This window comes from Hemiscyllium ocellatum, chromosome 13 (assembly GCF_020745735.1).
Source record: "Hemiscyllium ocellatum isolate sHemOce1 chromosome 13, sHemOce1.pat.X.cur, whole genome shotgun sequence".
NCBI classification, from domain to species: domain Eukaryota; kingdom Metazoa; phylum Chordata; class Chondrichthyes; order Orectolobiformes; family Hemiscylliidae; genus Hemiscyllium; species Hemiscyllium ocellatum.
The window spans coordinates 50,037,911-50,056,974 of NC_083413.1; the positions used below are offsets into that span (position 1 = coordinate 50,037,911).

The 19,064-nt window shown below is 42.3% G+C and overlaps 1 protein-coding gene across 1 annotated transcript in view; it reads left to right on the forward strand.

Annotated features, from left to right (window-relative positions):
- Nucleotides 1-18,275, forward strand: part of lekr1 (leucine, glutamate and lysine rich 1) — a 213,687-nt gene extending 195,412 nt beyond the window's left edge. Inside the window, exons 12-13 of the mRNA XM_060833918.1 lie at nucleotides 2,787-3,086; nucleotides 17,895-18,275. Coding sequence (XP_060689901.1) covers nucleotides 2,787-3,086; nucleotides 17,895-18,275 — 681 coding nt within the window. The remainder of the gene's footprint in view (nucleotides 1-2,786; nucleotides 3,087-17,894) is intronic.
- The last annotated feature ends 789 nt before the right edge of the window (nucleotides 18,276-19,064 follow it).

Genomic DNA, 19,064 nt, shown 5'->3' on the forward strand with positions numbered 1-19,064 from the left:
ACAGGAGGTAGGGTGGGAGGAAGTGTAGTCTAAGTAGCTGTGGGAGACGGTGGGCTTGTAGTATATGTCTGTAGTTAGTTGGTGACCAGAGACAGTGATAGAGAGCTCCAGAAAGGGGAGGGAGGTTTCCGAGATGGTCCAAGTGAATTTGAGGTCAGGATGGTAGGTTTTGGTAAAGTTGAACTGTTCAACCTCCTCATGGGAGCACGAGGCAGTGCCAATACAGTCATTGATGTAGCAGAGGAACAGGTAGGGGGTTGGTGCCGGTGTAACTGCAGAAGATGGACTGTTCCACATATCCAACAAATAGACAGGCATAGCTGCATCCCATGCAGGTGCCCATGGCTACCCTTTGGTTTGGAGGAATGGGAGGATCGAATGGAGAAGTTGTTGAGAGTGAGGACCAATTCAGCTAGACAGATGAGGGTGTCAGTGGAAGGGTGCTGGTTGGGACAGTGTGAAAGGAAGCAATGGAGGGCTTGGAGACCTTATCATGGCAGATCAATGCGTACAGGGACTGGATGTCCATGGTGAAGATGAGGTATTGGGGTAGAGAAATGAAAATCTTGGAGGAATAGAAGGGCATGGATGGCGTCACAAACGTAGGTGGGGAACTAAGGGGGACAGGATAATGTTGAGGTAGACGAGGTGAGTTCAGTTTTACAGGCTGAGACTGGCCATCAGGTTTATGAGTATAAAGTATAGAACATAGAAAAATACACCGCAGTACAGGCTCTTTGGCCCTTGATGTTGCGCTGATCCAAGCCCACCTAACCTACACTAGCCCACTATCCTCCATATGTCTATCCAATGCCCCTTTAAATGCCCATAAAGAGGGAGAGTCCACCATTGCTACTGGCAGGGCATTCCATGAACTCGCGACTCATTGAGTAAAGAATCTACTCCTAACATCTGTCCTATACCTACCACCCCTTAATTTAAAGCTATGCCCCCTCGTAATAGCTGACTCCATACGTGGAAAAAGGTTCTCATTGTCAACCCTATCTAAACCCCTAATCATCTTGTACACCTCTATCAAGTCACCCCTAAATCTTCTTTTCTCCAATGAAAACAGCCCCAAGTGCCTCAACCTTTCCTCATACGATCTTCCTACCATACCAGGCAACATCTTGGTAAACTTCCTCTGCACCCGTTCCAGTGCCTCCACATCCTTCCTATAGTATAGCGACCAAATCTGCACACAATACTCCAGATGCGGCCGCACCAGAGTCTTATACAAGAATCTTGGGAATTGGGAATCTTATTCAGAATCTTGGGAAGGAGGTAGAATCGTGCAGTGTGGGGTTCATAATGAGGTTGGAGGCTGTGGATGGGAGATCCGTGGAGGTTAGGAAGGAGGTTGAACAAGCCAAGAACTATCTTCACTCTTAGACTTCAAAATAACATTATTTATAATACATTATAAAACATAATATATAAAGGCTGTGATTTATAGTTACATTAGATAAGGTTTAATCCATCTTCTTCATATGTTTACGTCCATGTGCTCATGTGAGACTTCCAATCTAGATTGGTGAGGTCTGGTAGCCTTCTTCCAAAGGGCAGTGTAGTGTGTCCTAACTTTGTCCACACTGCTCTATTTATGATCAGGGACGCCCAGTTCCATGACATAATTGAAAGGTTGCTTCAGGGTTCCAAAGGCGAAAGTGAGGACTGCAGATGCTGGAGATCTGAGTCAAGATTAGAGTGGTGCTGGAAAAGCAGGTCAGGCAGCATCTGAGAGCAGGAAAATCAATGTTTCAGGCAAAGGCCCTTCAGGAATGAGGCAGGGAGTCTCCGGGGTGGAGAGATAAATGGGAGGGGGTGGGGGGGTGGTCCCAAAGCCCTTACACAATATTGATCAGTACAATTTTCATGTGCAGTACAATTTTTAAACAGTAGCTGCTTGTAAAGTAAATGAAGTGCATTAATGTAACAGTTTTAGTGATCTCACACTTCCCAAAACACTTGGGTCCAGGAAACTATTTTTGAGGATAGTCATTTTTTGTCTAAGAAACTCAAAATAAAGTTACAAATGTATCTTTAATCAAACTGTGAATTGATTAAATGTTGTACTTAATCAGGACAAAAGGAAACATTTTAATCAAACAAAAGATAATAACAGTTAAAATGACAAAATGCTAAAGTCAGGATATAAAGTGCTTAAGAGCATAAAAGAGATGTGATAATTGTGGATGAGACTAATATATACTGGATGTATCTAAATACTAGTTAAGCATTCAGATTTTAAGACATTTGTTGGAAATTAAGACCATAAGAAAGCATGGATGATTGTAAAAGTCTTTAGACTTGACAAGCCCATTCCCTTCACAATTAGTGTACAATTTGTCCTTATTATAGACTTCGCCCACACACTCTCTTAACATAACTGCTATTTCCAGATATTCTGTTATATTTGTGGAACTCTACAGAGATAACAGAAGTCATACTTTAGGAAGGCTGTTGGGGTGCTTTACAATGTGTTAAAATAACAGATAATTTAAAAATGTAAAATCATTTCCAAAGTAAAATTTAAGCTTTCTTGTCACAATATAATGCTTATTAACTCTATGAAGTTTAACTTTCTTCTAATAGCCATATGGTAGAACTAACTCATTATTTGAAAGAGACATCTGTTAGATCATCAGTGTTTAATGAAAATTATAATATTGTCTTTCTAGCAAATTTGTAAATAGATGGATATTAAAATTGAAGTTTGATAAATCAAGTACTTTTTCACCTCAACTAACTTCTATATGGATTATATTTTGGATGTTTTTTGTTAGGTTTCTGACTTAATCAGTGATGCTACCAAAGCATTACAGTTGGAAGTGAGCAAACTGAAGAAAGAGCTTCAAGACATTCAATGCCGTTCAATAGAGAGTGGACATTCTAAAGATTGTAAAATCTATAACTTGGAAAAGGTAATCTCCCAGCTCGAGACACAGCTAAAACAAGAACAGGACAAAATGGAATCCATAACTGAGGAACTGAGGAGTGAAATACAGCAGAAATCATTTGAGTTAAGAGAAACACAGCAGGAGGTACAGCAGCTAAAACGTGAACTGGACCAGGCCAAAGCAGAGGTATGTTCTTCTTATTACAAATGCCTAGCTTTTTCACATTTTTTAGGAGAGCATGTAATGCCCCAATAATTTCATATATTAAGCAGTTGAGCTGTACAGACCCGTCCCAGAATGTTCCAGGTCTGAGCCTGTGTGTTTGGCCCCTTTGCTAATCAGTGGAAGTACCCACATGTGAATATCAGGTGAGGACAATAGAGCTGTTCTTATTCATAAACATAAGCTCATTAATCTTTCATGTCTCTACTCCTTAAACAATCTTCACGGAAGATCCAAGATGGCGGCGACTCAGCAAGTCTGAGTCTACAGAGCCCTTCCCAAAACCTGGGAAAAGTGGGTTTCCTGCCCCCACCACACTTGCCAAACCACCCAAAAAATTTCTTTAATCTTAATTAGCTGCTGAATATTATATTTAAATAGTCTAATACTGAGTGGATAATGAGTAAATCAAAGGGACCCCGCAGCTCTCAGAAAACAAAGACCCCTCCCCCACCCTCCTCTCCTCCGGCTGCAGCTGATGTAAAAACAGGCCTTATAGAGATGATTGCTAGATTGGAATCGACACTCGTCAATTTCATCGCAGAATCCAGACAGAGATGGAATGCATTCGAAGAAAAGCTGCAGAAACAGAATCACTCTATGGGAGAATTGCAGGGCCGAGTGGAGGGGGCAGAACTAAAGGCCACGACCTCCGAGGCTGCAGCTCAAACAGCTGCAGAACAGGTGAGAGCTCTGGAGCAGAGAGTCAGGGCCTTTGAAATCTACATGGATGATATTGACAACAGAAATCGGAGAAAGAATATTCGATTGCTAGGCCTTCAAGAACAAGAAGGGAAAGAACAGTTAGTAGTATTTCTGGAGCGATGGCTGCCCCAGCTTTTAAACCTGGGGGCTGAAACTGACCGGGTAAGGGTGGAGTGGGCCTACCGGGTCGCAGTACGCGGATCTGGCCCAAACCAGCGCCCACGCCCGGTCCTGTTCCGGCTGCAGAGTTATAGGGAGAGGCAGATACTCCTGGACGCCTCCAGAAAGCTTGGAAAGGATCCTAAAGCTATGATTCATGAAGGATCCAAGATTATGTTATTTCAGGACTTCTCCCCGGCTTTGGCATGAAGAAGGAAGGCGTTTGATGAGGTGAAGAAATGTTTAAGGGACCTAGATATTCAATACACCTTACGCTACCCAGCAACGTTATGCTTTACCCACGAAGGATCCGAGTATAATTTTAGATCATCGGAAGAGGCCAAGAAACTTTTAGACTCTGTTAAATAAATCGTAAGAGACAATTTATGTTGGCTTGCCTCTCCCACACTCCGTGGGGAGAAATGGATACTTTATTCTACTTTACTTTTGCCTCTGGGAGCGGGGTTGTCTTCCTTGCTATGTTATTATACTTAACTGTAATCTGTTGGAGTTGTAATTTTATAGTTATGTGTGTTTGTACGTGGCATTGATGCTAGCAGATATACTCAGGTATGGGTGGGGAGGGGTGGGGGTGCAGCGCTCACTGTTAACTCTAGCTCGGTATTATATCTAAATCCTATTAAGGAGCGCCCGGGTTGAGGGTGGGACACTGTTTGGGAGAGGATATGGTGGAACGTTGGAAAGGTAGTAAGGCCCCCTGAGAACAAGGGGGAAGATCTCCATTCAAACATGTTTAATTTTTTTTTGTTCTTATTGTTTGGAAATAACTTCCTTTTTATCATACTGTTATGAGTGTATTAGAGAACATTTTCTCTTATTTGAAGGATGTAAGCGACTCAACTATACACTCTGGATGATTGTGGATTAGTTGAATTTTGATGATTATATATTTAAGATCTATTTTTATATTAATGTTTGTGCTTGAAAATTCTGCTTATTTTTGTGAATTTGTCAAAATGTTAAATTCCCAATAAAAATATCTATATAAAAAAAAATCTTCACAAAATGCATTAGCCCATTTCCTAAGCATTTGATAATGTAATAAAATGACTCACCTCAATATTATTCGATTAAGGCACAATTATTCATGTTGAGGAGGTGAGAATTTGGAACAGAAGCCAGGTCTGACTGGATTCCACCTAAGGCAGCTCATTTGGATATTCCAACACTTTCCAGTGCAGGTCAAAATATTATGGATGAACAAATTGGTTGATCTTATCTTTCCTGGTGTAGCAGGAACAAAGGCGCGAAGGTGGGAAAATGCAGAGAAAATGAAAAGATCAGAAACTCAATGTTGAGGACCATTTTTCCCAAATTGCTGTGACTACACTTTTTCCATGCATTTACATCTCATTGAAGCCCTAACTCATTTTAATTATAAACCACTTCCAATTTTATTCCTCGAGAAACTAGATGGTGCAAGTTCTCAACATCTAAGTCAGAATTGATAGCTCACAACTGTAGCTTACCTGAATGCTTGTCATAATATTATAGTAATAGAAGTAGAAGTAGGCCATTTGGCCCATCAAGCCTGCTCCACCATTCATTAAGATCATGGCTGATCTATCCTCTTACTTGCATTATTCCCATAACCCTTAATTCCCCTGCTAAAACCCATCCAACTGTGTCTTGACTATATTTAATTAAGCTGCCTCTACTGCTTCCTTGAGTAGAGAATTCCACAGATTCACTACTGTCTGGAAAAAGCAGTTCATCCTCATCCCATGTCCCAAATCTACTCCTCTAATCTTGAGGCCATGACCGCTAGCCCTAGTCTCACCCATCAGCGGAAACAATGTGCCTGCCTCTATCTTATCTATCCCTTTCATAATTTTATATGTTTCTGTAAGATCCCCTCTCATTCTTCTAAATTCTAGTGAGTACAGACCCAGGTGGCTCAACCTCTCTTCAAAGGGTAACCCCCTCATCTCCAGAATCAACCTGGTGAACCTCCTCCAGGTACGGTCTCACCAACACTTTGTACAATTACAGCCAAACCTCCCTACTCTTAAATTCAGTCCCTCTAGCAATGAGAGCCAATATTCTATTTGCCATCCTGATTACCTGTTGCACCTGCAAATCAACTGTTAGTGACTCATGTATGAGCACTCTTAAGTTCCTCTTCACAACAGCATGCTGCAATCTTTCACTGTTTAAATAATACTTTGACCTACTATTTTTACTTCCAAAGTGGATAACCTCACATTTACCAATATTGTACTCCATCTGCCAAACCCTTGTCCACTCACTTAAACTAAATAAATCTTTCTGTAGACCCTCCACATCCTCTGCACAGTTTGCCTTTCCACTCAATTTAATGTCATCAGTAAACTTGGATATGTTACACTCGGTCTCCACTTCTAAATTATTTATATATATCATGAACAGTTGAGGGCCCACCATCCACTATGTGGCACCCAAGTCACCACTGATCTCTAACCAGAGAAGTACCCATTTATCCCAACTCTGCTTTCTATTGGTTAACCAGTCCTTTGTCCGTGCTAGTACATTCCTCGCAACTCCATGCATTCTTTTCTTATGGGTGAGCCTTTTATGTGGTACCTTATCTCCTTCTGGACATCCAAGTGTACAACATCCACCTGTTCCCTTCCATCCACCGGGCTTGTTACATCCTCAAAGAACTCCAGTAAGTTTGGTCAAACATGATCTTCCCTTCTTGAATCCATGCTGCATCTGCCTGATGGAACCCTTTCCATCCAGATGTTTCACTATTTCTCCTTTAATGATAGCCTCCAGCATTTTCCCAACTACAGATGTTAAGCTAACTGGTCTATGGTTACCCGTCTTTTGCCTACACCCTTTTTTAAACAGTGGCGTGCCATCTGCTGTCTTGCTGTCTGCCAGAACCTGCCCAGAGTCCAGTGAATTTTGGTAAATTATCACTAACACATCTACTGTAACTTTTGCCAAATCTTTCAGCACTCTGGGATGCATTCCGTCCGGACCAGGGGACTTAACTACCTTTAGACCCTCGAGTTTACTCAACATCACCCTTTTAGTGATAACAATTGAATTGATGTCCTCACCTCCCATCATATCGTTAACATCATTCTGTGGGGTGTTGGACACATTTCCACTGTGAAAACTGACACAAAATAGTTGTTGAATGTTCCAGCATTACCCAATGTTAATTTCCCTTTCTCATTCTGCAAGGGACCTATGTCCACTTTAGCCACTCTTTTCCATTTTATATGTTTATAAAAACATTTCATACCTGTTTTTATATTCAATGCTAGTTTGCATTCATAATCTATCTTTCCTTTCTTTATTGCTTGCTTCATGGCTTTTGTGTTGCTCTTTAAAGTTTTCCCAATTTTTCTGTTTCTCAATACTCTTGTCTACTTTGTAAGCCTGAGCTTTCAATTGGATGCCTTCCTTTATTTCCTTGGCTATCCAAGGCTGGCTCTACCTACCCTTGCTATCCTTGTTTTTGGCCAGAATGTACTTTCCTTGAGCACTGTGAATACTCTCTTTGAAAGTCCCCCCCTGTTCCTCAACTGTTCCTCCATATAACTCATGTTCCCATCTAATTTATCCAACTCCTTCCTCATCACATTATATTCTTCCTTATTTAAACATTGCACCCTAGTTTTAGATGCTATTTCATCCTCCATTTGTATCCGAATTTCGATCATACTGTGATCACTCTTTCAAGAGGATCCTTACCGTGAGATCATTAATTTTACCTGTCTCATTACACGGAAACAGCTCTAAAATTGCACGCTCCCTTGTAGGTTCAGTAACATGCTGTTCAAGAAAGTTATCACTTAAGAGTTCTATGAACCCACATGCTAGCGAGGTGAGGAAAAGAGAGAAAAGTTGAACATGTGGCTACAGGGATGGTGCAGGAGGAAGGGTTTTGGATTCTTAGATAATTGGGACTCTTTCTGGGGTAGGTTGGACCGCTACACACAGGATGGTCTTCACCTGAACCAGAGGGGTAACAATATCCTGGGGGGGGAATTTGCTAATGCTCATCGGGTGGGTTTAAATTAATTCAGCAGGGTGATGGGAACCGAAATTGTCGTTGGAGTTTACGGGAGGATGAGAGTAGTGAAGCCAGAACTAAGATTTCAAGATTGCAAGAAGGCAGTGGCAGGCAAGAAGTTGGTTTGAAGAGTGTCTACTTCAACGGCAGGAACATCCGGAATAAGATGGGTGAACTTGCAGCATGGGTTTGTACCTGGCATTTCAATGTTGTGGGCATTTCAGAGACGAGGATAGAGCAAGGACAGGGATGGTTATTGCAGATTCTGGGATTTAGATGTTTCAGTAAGTACAGAGAAAATGGTAAGGGGGTGGTGGTGTGGCACTGTTAGTCAAGGTCAGTATTACGGTTGCAGAAAGGATTTTGAGGACTTGTCTGCTGAGGTAGTATGGGCTGAGATTAGAAATGGGAAAGAAGAGGTTGCCCTGTTGGGAATTCTCTATCAGCCTCCGAATAGTTCCAGAGGTGTAGAGGAGGATAGCAAAGATGATCAAGATGATCCTCGATAGGAGCGAGAGTGACAGGGTAGTTGTTATGGTGGATTTTAACTTTCCAAATATTGACCGGGGATGCTATAGTTCAAGTACTTTAGATGGGTCAGTCCTAGGATTCTTTGGGAAGCCGGGGAGGAGATTGCAGAGCTTTATGTTGTTATTGTCTACAGGAATACGTATGGTATGTTGCCTCCCAGGTGCAAGGGTACATGATGTCTCTGATCGTGTTTTCCAGGTCCTTAAGGGGGAGGGGGAGCAGCCCCAGATCGTGGTCCATGTTGGCACCAACGATATAGGTAGGAAGAGGGGTGAGGATGTCAGGCAGGCTTTCAGGGAGCTAGGTTGGAAGCTCAGAGTTAGAACAAACAGAGTTGTTGTCTCTGGTTTGTTACCCATGCCACGTGATAGAGAGTCGAGGAACAGGGAGAGAGAGCAGTTAAACGCGTGGCTACAGGGATGGTGCAGGAGGGAGGGATTCCGGTTTCTGGACAACTGGGGTTCTTTCTGGGGAAGGTGGGACCTCTATAAAAAGGATGGTCTACACCTGAACCTGAGGGGCACCAGTATCCTTGGGGGGAGGTTTGCTAGTGCTCTTTGGGAGGGTTTAAACTAACTCCGCCGGGGCATGGGAACCTGGACTGTAGCTTTAGGGTACAGGACCTTGAGTGTAGGGAGGTTATGAACAAGGCAGCAATCTCGAAGGAGGGTGCCTGTAAACAGAAGGGTGGCTTGAAGTGTGTATACTTCAATGCCAGAAGTATAAGAAATAAGGTAGGTGAACTTGCAGCATGGGTTGGTACCTGGGACTTCGATGTTGTGGCCATTACAGAGACGTGGGTAGAACAGGGGCAAGAATGGCTGTTGCAGGTTCCAGGGTTTAAATGTTTTAGTAGGGTCAGACATGGGGGTAAAAGAGGGGGAGGTGTGGCATTACTTGTCAAGGATAGTATTACAGCGGTGGAAAGGACGATGGAGGAAGACTTGCCATCTGAGGTAGTTTGGGCTGAGGTTAGAAATAGGAAAGGTGAGGTCACCCTGTTAGGTGTTTTCTACAGGCCTCCTAATAGTCCGAGAGAAGTAGAGGATAGTATTGCGAGGATGATTCAGGAGAAGAGTGAAAGTAGCAGGGTGGTTGTTATGGGGGACTTTAACTTCCCAGATATTGACTGGGAAAGCTATAGCTCGAGGTCGTTAGATGGGTTGGTGTTTGTCCAATGTGTGCAGGAGGGTTTCCTGACACAATATGTAGACAGGCCAACAAGAGGTGAGGCTATACTGGATTTGGTTCTAGGTAATGAACCAGGCCAGGTGTTAGACTTGGAGGTAGGTGAGCACTTCGGGGACAGTGACCACAACTCGGTGACTTTTACTTTAGTGATGGAGAGGGATAAGTGTGCACTGCAGGGCAAGAGTTATAGCTGGGGGCAGGGAAATTATGATGCGGTGAGGCATGACTTAGGATGTGTGGATTGGAAAAACAGGCTTCAAGAGAAGAATACTAATGATATGTGGAGATTGTTCAAGGAACAGCTACTGAGTGTCCTTGATAAGTATGTACCAGTCAGGCATGGAGTTAAGGGTCTTGTGAAGGAGCCGTGGTTTAATAAGGAATTGGAATCCCTTGTGAAAGGGAAGAAGGCGGCATATGTAAAGATGAGGCGTGAAGGTTCAGTTGGGCCGATTGAGAGTTATAAGGTAGCCAAGAAGGATCTAAAGAGAGAGCTAAGAGAAGCGAGAAGGGGACATGAAAAGTCCTTAGCTGGTAGGATTAGGGAAAATCCAAAGGCTTTCTATAGGTATGTCAGGAATAAAAGGATGACTAGGGTAGGTATCGGTCCAGTCAAGGATAGTAGTGGGAAGTTGTGCGTGGAGGCGGAGGAGATTGGAGAGACACTAAATCAATACTTTTCGTCAGTATTCACTCAGGAACAGGACACTGTTGCTGGTGTGAATATTGAGTCACAAGTGATTAGAATGGATGGCATTGAAGTATGTAGGGAAGAGGTTTTGGGAATACTGGAAAGGATGAAAATAGATAAGTCTCCTGGGCCAGATGGCATTTATCCTAGGATCCTCTGGGAAGCTAGGGAGGAGATAGCAGAGCCATTGGCCTGGATTTTTATGTTGTCATTGTCAACGGGAATAGTACCAGAAGACTGGAGGATGGCGAATGTGGTCCCCTTGTTCAAGAAGGGGAGTAGGGATAGCCCGAGTAACTATAGGCCAGTGAGTCTGACTTCTGTGGTGGGCAAAGTCTTAGAGAGAATTGTAAGGGATAAGATTTATGAACATCTGGATAGGAATAACGTGATCAAGGATAGTCAGCATGGTTTTGTGAAGGGCAGGTCGTGCCTCACAAACCTTATTGAGTTCTTTGAGCAGGTGACTAAGGAGGTGGATGAGGGTAAAGCAGTAGATGTTGTGTATATGGATTTTAGTAAGGCGTTCGATAAGGTACCCCATGGTAGGCTAACGCAAAAACTACGGAGGTATGGCATTGAGGGTGCATTAGAGGTTTGGATTAGAAATTGGCTGGCTGGAAGGAGACAGAGGGTAGTAGTTGATGGTATAGGTTCATCTTGGAGTGCAGTTACTAGCGGTGTACCTCAAGGATCTGTTTTGGGACCATTGCTTTTTGTTATCTTTATAAATGATCTAGAGGAGGGGCTTGAAAGCTGGGTGAGTAAGTTTGCGGATGACACAAAAGTCGGTGGAGTTGTGGATAGTGAGGAAGGATGTGGCAGGTTACAGCGGGATATAGACAAGTTGCAAAGCTGGGCAGAAAGGTGGCAAATGGAATTCAATGTAGCTAAGTGTGAAGTCATTCACTTTGGTAGGAGTAACAAGAAGATGGATTACTGGGCTAATGATAGGCTACTTGGTAGTGTGGATGAGCAGAGGGATCTTGGTGTCCATGTACACAGATCTCTGAAAGTTGCCACCCAGGTAAATAGTGCTGTGAGGAAGGCATATGGTGTACTGGGCTTTATTGGCAGAGGAATTGAGTTCCGGAGTCCTGAGGTCATGTTGCAGTTGTATAAGACTCTGGTGCGGCCTCATCTGGAGTATTGTGTGCAGTTTTGGTCGCCATACTATAGGAAGGATGTGGAGGCATTGGAACGAGTGCAGAGGAGGTTTACCAGGATGTTGCCTGGTATGGTAGGAAAATCGTATGAGGAAAGACTGAGGCACTTGGGCCTGTTCTCATTGGAGAAAAGAAGGTTTACGGGAGATTTGATAGAGGTGTACAAGATGATTAGGGGTTTAGATAGGGTCGACACTGAGAACCTTTTACCGCTAATGGAGTCAGCTGTTACAAGGGGACACAGCTTTAAATTAAGGGGTGGAAGGTATAGGACAGATGTTAGGGGTAGATTCTTTACACAGCGGGTTGTGAGTTCATGGAATGCCCTGCCAGTAGCAGTGGTGAACTCTCCCTCTTTATGGTCATTTAAGCGGGCATTGGATAGGCATTTGGAAGTTATTGGGCTAGTGTAGGTTAGGTAGGATTCGGTCGGCGCAACACTGAGGGCCGAAGGGCCTGTACTGCGCTGTATTTTTCTATGTTCTATGTTCTATGTTCTATGAATAGTACCAGAAGACTGGAGGATAGCAAATATTATCCCCTTGTTCAAGAAGGGGAGTAGAGACAACCCTGGTAATTATGGTTGTGGATAAAGCGTTGGAAAGGGTTATGAGAGGTAGGATTCATAATCATCTGAAGAGGAATAAGTTGATTAGGGATAGTGAACATGGTTTTGTGAAGAGTAGGTGGTGCCTCACAAACGTTATTGAATTCTTTGAGAAGGTGACCAAACAGGTGGATGAGGCTAAAGCCGTTGATGTGGTGTTTATGGATTTCAGTAAGGCATTTGATAAGCTTTCCCACAGTTGACTCAAAATATGGAGGCATGGGATTGAGGGTGATTTAGTGGCTTGGATCAGAAATTGGCAAGCTGAAAGAAGACAGAGAGTGGTGATTGATGGGAAATATTCATCCTGGAGTTCAGTTACTAGGGGGATACCACAAGGATCTGTTTTGGATCCATTGTTGTTTGTAATTTCTATAAACGACCTGGATGAGGGCATACAAGGTTAAGTTAGTAAATTTACGGATGACACCAAGGTCGGTAGAGTTGTGGATAGTGACGAAAGATGTTGTAGGTTACAGAGAGACATAGATATGCTGCGGAGCTGGGATGAGAGATGCAAATGGAGTTTAATGAAAAAAGGTGTGAGGTGATTCACTTTGGAAGGAGTACCAGGAATGCAGAGTACTGGGCTAATGGTAACATTCTTGGTCGTGTAGATGAGCAGAGATCTCAGTGTCCAGATACATAAATCCTTGAAAATTGCCACTCAGGTTGATAGGGTTGTTATGAAGGCATATGGTGTGTTAGCTTTTATTGGTAGAGGATTTGAGTTTTAGAACCATGAGGTGATGCTGCAGCTGTACAAAACTCTGGTGTGGCCACATGTGGAGAATTATGTACAGTTCTGGTAACCTGATTATAGGAAGGACGTGGAAGCTTTGGAAAGGGTTCAGAGGAGATTTACCAAGATGTTGCCAGGTTTGGAGGGAAGGTCTTACGAGGAAAGGCTGAGGTACTTGGGGCTGTTTTCATTGGAGAGAAGAAGGCTGAGAGGCGACTTAATTGAAACATATAAGATAATCAGAGGGTTAGATAGATTGGACAGTGAGAGCCTTTTTCCTGGGATGGTGATGGCTGGCACAAGGTGACATAGCTTTACATTGAGGGGTAGTAGATATAGGACAGATGTCAGGTTGTTTTTTTACTCAGAGAGCAGTAGGGGCATGGAACGCAATGCCTACAACCTGACCAATGTTAAGGGTCATTGGATAGGCCTATGGACAAGAATGGAATAGTGTAGGTTAGATGGGTTTCAGATTGGTTCCATGGGTCGACACAACATTGAGGGCCAAAGGGCCTGTGCTGTGCTGTAATGTTCTATGAATTCCTCTTCAAGACTGTCTCTACCAACTTGATTCGGCCAATCAATGGGCATGTTAAAGTCCCCCATGACTACTGCCATACCATTCTTCCATGCATCAGATATTTCTTGATTGATTGCCTGTGCCGTTGTAGCATTATTATTGGGTGGCCTATAGACTGCTCCCACCAGTGTTTTTTTTCTCTTACTATTCATGATCTCTATCCAAATGAATTCAACATTTTGCTCCTTAGATCCTATATCGTCTCTCCCTATTGCCCTAATCTCATCCTTAATTAAGAGGGTGACCCCACCTCCCTTTATTTCCTGCCTATCCTTCCGAATTATTTGATATCCTTAGATATTTAATTCCCAGTCATCACCACCCTGCAACCACTTTTTTGTAATGGCAACTAGATCATACCCCTTTGTACTGATTTGCACAACAAGTTTGTTTTGAATACTATGGGCATTCAGACAAAGTGCCCTTATCCTCATTGTCTCTTTAGAACCTCACAATCTCCCTGTTTATGATTCTGTTGCCCAATTTTACTTCTTTCTTTTCTAACTTTTGCTCTGCATCACTTCCTCCTGCCTTTCTGCCTGGACTCCCTTTGCCATTTTAGCCTACCCTTCCTCACAGTCTCTCTGCTCGTTGCATCTATCTTTAAACTGATTGCTGCATCTTCTGACCTGGTGCCCTGCCACCCTAGTTTAAAGCTTCCCCAACAGCTCTGGCAAAACTGTCCACAAGGACATTGGTCCCCCTTGAGTTCATGTATAACCCACCCCTTTTGTACAGAACCCACCCCTTTTGTGGACGACACGGTGGCACAGTGGTTAGCACTGCTGCCTCACAGCGCCTGAGACCTGGGTTCAATTCCCGACTCAGGCAACTGACTGTGTGGAGTTTGCACGTTCTCCCCGTGTCTGCATGGGTTTCCTCCGGGTGCTCCGGTTTCCTCCCACAGTCCAAAGATGTGTGGGTCAGGTGCATTGGCCATGCTAAATTGCCCGTAGTGTTAGGTAAGGGGTAAATGTAGGGGTATGGGTGGGTTGCACTTCGGCGGGTCGGTGTGGACTTGTTGGGCCGAAGGGCCTGTTTCCACACTATAAGTAATCTAATCTAATCTAAAGAACATACCTTCTCCAGAACATAATCTAATGATCCACAAATTTAATGTCTGGACGCCTGCACCAATTCTTCAGCCACACATTTGTCTGCAATATCTTCCTATTCTTGCCCTCATTAACGTATGGTACAAGCAGCAAGCCAAAGATTACTACTGTTGACGTCCTTTTTAACTTCCTTTCTAACTCCCTAAATTCACTTTTCACAACCTCATTCCTTTTCCTAGCTATGTCATTGGTACAGATGTCTGGATGCTTACCCTCCCCTTTAAGAATGCTGATTATTCTAACTATTTCATTGCAACAGTCAGCTGCATTCTCAATGGACGTGACCTTACTTGACTTTTCATCTACATAGGTTAACATCATAAAAATACTAGTCTTAATGATATAGCCTTAATATGTCATTATACCTAGTCTTAGCCCAATTCACAGACTGCGTCACCCCTTCAAACTCTAGAGTTCCATGATACCTGTGACTTACATGTTTCTGCCAGCTCGATTTGCTTACAGAAGCACAAATGTATCAGAAACATCTTTTTTAGGATACATTTACAGCTCTTAGCTTTCTTTTTTAGTGCTCACTCATTTTATGTCTACTTAGAGACTACCAACCTCTGTATGCCTCCCATTGCTTTCTTAACAGACTCACCGATTTCAGCTCTGATACTGACAGGCTGCCAGCCTTTGTGTGTGTCACATTACTTTCTTAGTTCATAGGACCTTCAGTATTTGGTGAAAGGCTGCTAACCTTTGTAGCTTGCACTGCTTTTCAGCACATAGTATCTTGAGTGCTTGGTTACAGGTTTTCAGGCTCTAATGGATGCATTGTTTTTTAGCTCAGAGGGAGAGGCAAATAACTTGTCTCCACAAGGAACACTGAGATTCAAGGGAGGGGATATGTTTGTGCAGCATTGTGCTTTATAAAGGTCATACCTGCGATAGGGTTAGTATGTGCCAGCAAATTACACAACACACTCTGTATGTGCTTCAAGGATTAGTCAGGAACATTACTCCATGGAAGCGTCTTGGTCAGTTGGGGTTGTGCTGCCAAGTCAGTCCAGGTGAATGCAATACACAGAAAGGAAAGCAAGGTTGTAAACATCCAAGTGAGTGAGTGCACAGAAAACAAGATAAGAGCCCTGAGACGAACCGTGCGACAATTCATGAGATGGGTCTTGGTCCCTTTTTGCAGAGTCACCCAGCAACCACTTACAAAGCCAGTATGGTGTGCTCCAAATGGTAGTATTGATGCGGTGAACTGTATTCTAAGTGAAATGGAGATGTGCCATAATGATATGGTGCATGTCTCTGCTTACATCCATGAATGAGAGGGTGCAGGTGGTTGCTGCCTGTGGAGTATGTTCTGAAATGTAGGGATATACTAGCAAGTTGGAGGTCTGAAGAATCATGTGGAAAAACAGAGTCGCAGGTACTTTCTGTGGCTCATATCAGGAATTGTCACCACTGTGTGGGAGAAGAACAAAGTATATAGAAGTAAAGTGCGAACAGGTAATAATGAGATGAAAATGCAATCAAATAGTTCTTTCTTTGTTCACTAGCGAGATTTTTATCTTACCATTCAAAGCTTTGATAGAAAATCTGATCTTTTTCTCAATATTGAGAGTACAATTTTTCTTATATTGTTATACTTTCCTCACTGACTCGTATTTACCCACATCATTCAAGGTCTGGGAAAGTTCTGCCCCAAGCCTGAGATGATAACTCTGTTTTTGTTGAAGATGCTGCCAAATATACGTGCAAGTCTGATATTCCTGGCATTAGAGATTCTGGCAGAGCACTGGATTTTATGTTGCCTGGCTGGTTAAGGAAAGTGGAATGCAAACTGAGGGGTATATTCACTTCTGCCTCCACCATCTCTGTACAACAGCTGCCCAATGAGAAGGAAGCTAAACTTAGTTGAATGGGTAGTTTGCTTCTCAATTACAAACCTTCCATTGCTTCTGTACAACCTTGCAGCCATTGTCAGGGCCATTTACTCATCTAAGTTTTTAGATGCGAGAATATAACCAACTCTTGAGACTTCGAATTAAGAGAGAAGAAAGTCGTGATGAATTTGTATTACAGGTACAATCGCAAAGGAATGTGAATCAGGCCTTGGGTGTGAATATATAACTTGTATTTTCTTTAATTATTTGTTCAAAGGGCATGGGTGTCATTTGCCAGACCAGCATTTCTTACTGAAATAACTGCACAGAGGCTGGTATCCCATCATCAAGTCACCCTTTATTTATATGCGCACAGTACATAGACTCTGACCAGCCAGCTCAGAGCCAGTCCCTAGACTAAGAAGGTCTTCTGAATCTCTTGTTTAGATCTCTCAGCCAGAGGCCCCTGTTTGGCCCAGGTTAACAACCCCAATCGAGGATCTCATAGTCAATGAGATCCACCTGGCCCTTGTTCCAATCACTACACTTGCCATTCCTATTGCTCTGAAGAAGGTGGTAGTGAGTTACCTTCATGAATTGCTGCGGTCCTGTAATTAATAGACCCATGCCAATTATGACATGGGTTCAAATCCCACTATGACAGCTAGTGGAATTTAAATTGAATTAATAAAATCTTGGATTGAACATTAGGGTCATTGTTAGTAGGAAACTATCATTGATTGTTCTAAATCACTAAAACCTGGTTCACAAATGTCCTTTGGGAAAGAAAGTGACTACCCTCTGAAATATTCTAGCAAACAATTAGAATGGGCAACAAATGCTGGCTTTACTGATGATAACCACGTTTCATGAAAAAAAAGGAAAAATATTCTAGATGCACTTCCCAAAATAATCAGAATAACCTAATCTAGCATATTCAAAAGTATCAGGAATACTGGCTCTGGATGCCTACTCAAGAATGTTTGGGCCAATTTATTTATGTAAGTTGCTGAGTAGAAATTATATCCTACATCCTACAACATGGTGTTTGTTCCATTGATTTCACCAGTTATGTAATTAACATAAGGTCCAGTTTATCATGTCAGTGTTCCCACTTAACTAACAACCATAACTAGCACTAACAACTATAGTGCTCTCCGAGTGCTTTACCATTTTCTTTTAAATATACCAATACATTTATAATTCCAAGTGTTTTAAGTATCATATTCAGCTGCAATGTAGCTAGTTCAATAACAGTAGTTGACAGATCTTCAATTCAGTATTTTGCTTTCTTGATTGTCTTTTGTAGGTTTTACAATATGCCTTTTTGCAGTTCAATTTATCTAGTTCAGTACAATTCATAAACATTTTCTCTAAATGAAAAGTAACTTCAACACCTTCTCACTTGCAGAATACATTTCTTGAAGAAACAGTGCGAAGAGAATGTGAGGAACGCTATGAACTCACTGAGGCTCTTAGCCAGGCCCGAGAACAATTGATGGAACTAAAGAGACTCAGTAGAGAACATCCACATTCTCAATGTTCAATTAGCCAAGGAAGTCTGAATTCATCCTCTTCATCTGCAGGGAGCTATAAGATCCAAAGAAGCCTGTCTAACAGTAGCAGAACTAAACTCAGTGGCTTACATGGGCTACCAGTGAATGCCAATGCCTCAAACAATGCTGGAACCAATGCTTTACCAATCATACCAATGCCACAACCATCAAAAGGGAGAGCTTCATCTGTAAGTGAAATCAAACAGAGGATTGCAGCTGCTGTAAGAAGAAAGTAGTATACTCTCAAAAAACAGAAAATGTTGCACTAAAATCAATCTGCTTGGACTGTTCATCTAATGTTGATGTATTTGCAAATAAAATTAGATTCTAACAATGCACTGAAATTGTGGACCATTGGGTTTTCTGCCAAGAATGATTAATTGTTGTGTAGCTTCTCAAAACTGTAAAAATCCTCTCAAGTATAGCTAAATATGGCCTCATTCCCAATGATGCTGGAAAATAGAAAATGTTTTCTAACAACAAAAAAGTTCCTTCAGATCCATTTACATCAGGGTTGCATGGAATGGACAGCACAGAAATTGTTCGCACAACTCAACTGATCTATGCCAGTCCTTACGCTCCATAGGACCTTCCTCCCAAACATCTTAATCCAAACCTATTGGCACAATATTTCCATTCTTTTATGTGATTAGCTACGTTCCCCTAAAATTCATCCATGTTTTCAATTGAATGACTTGAAGCATGTTCTATATTCTGATCACTCCTATTTAGAGGTTTCTCTTCAAGTCCCTATTAAATTTATTAATGACTATATTTCTACATATGACCAGGAGTTTTGACTATCCATGAGTTGGAATGAACTTCCTTATGCTTACCCTATCAAACTCGCTTAATCATCTTAAACAGAAACACACCTCTTATCTCTCTCTTTTCTAAAGTGCCCTAGCTCGTTAAATTTTTTCCATTAGATATAACTTTTCAACTATGATATTCTTATCACTCTTTCTTGCACTTTCTGTAGCATCTATTTGTTATTTCTATAACATAAATATCTGTACACAACT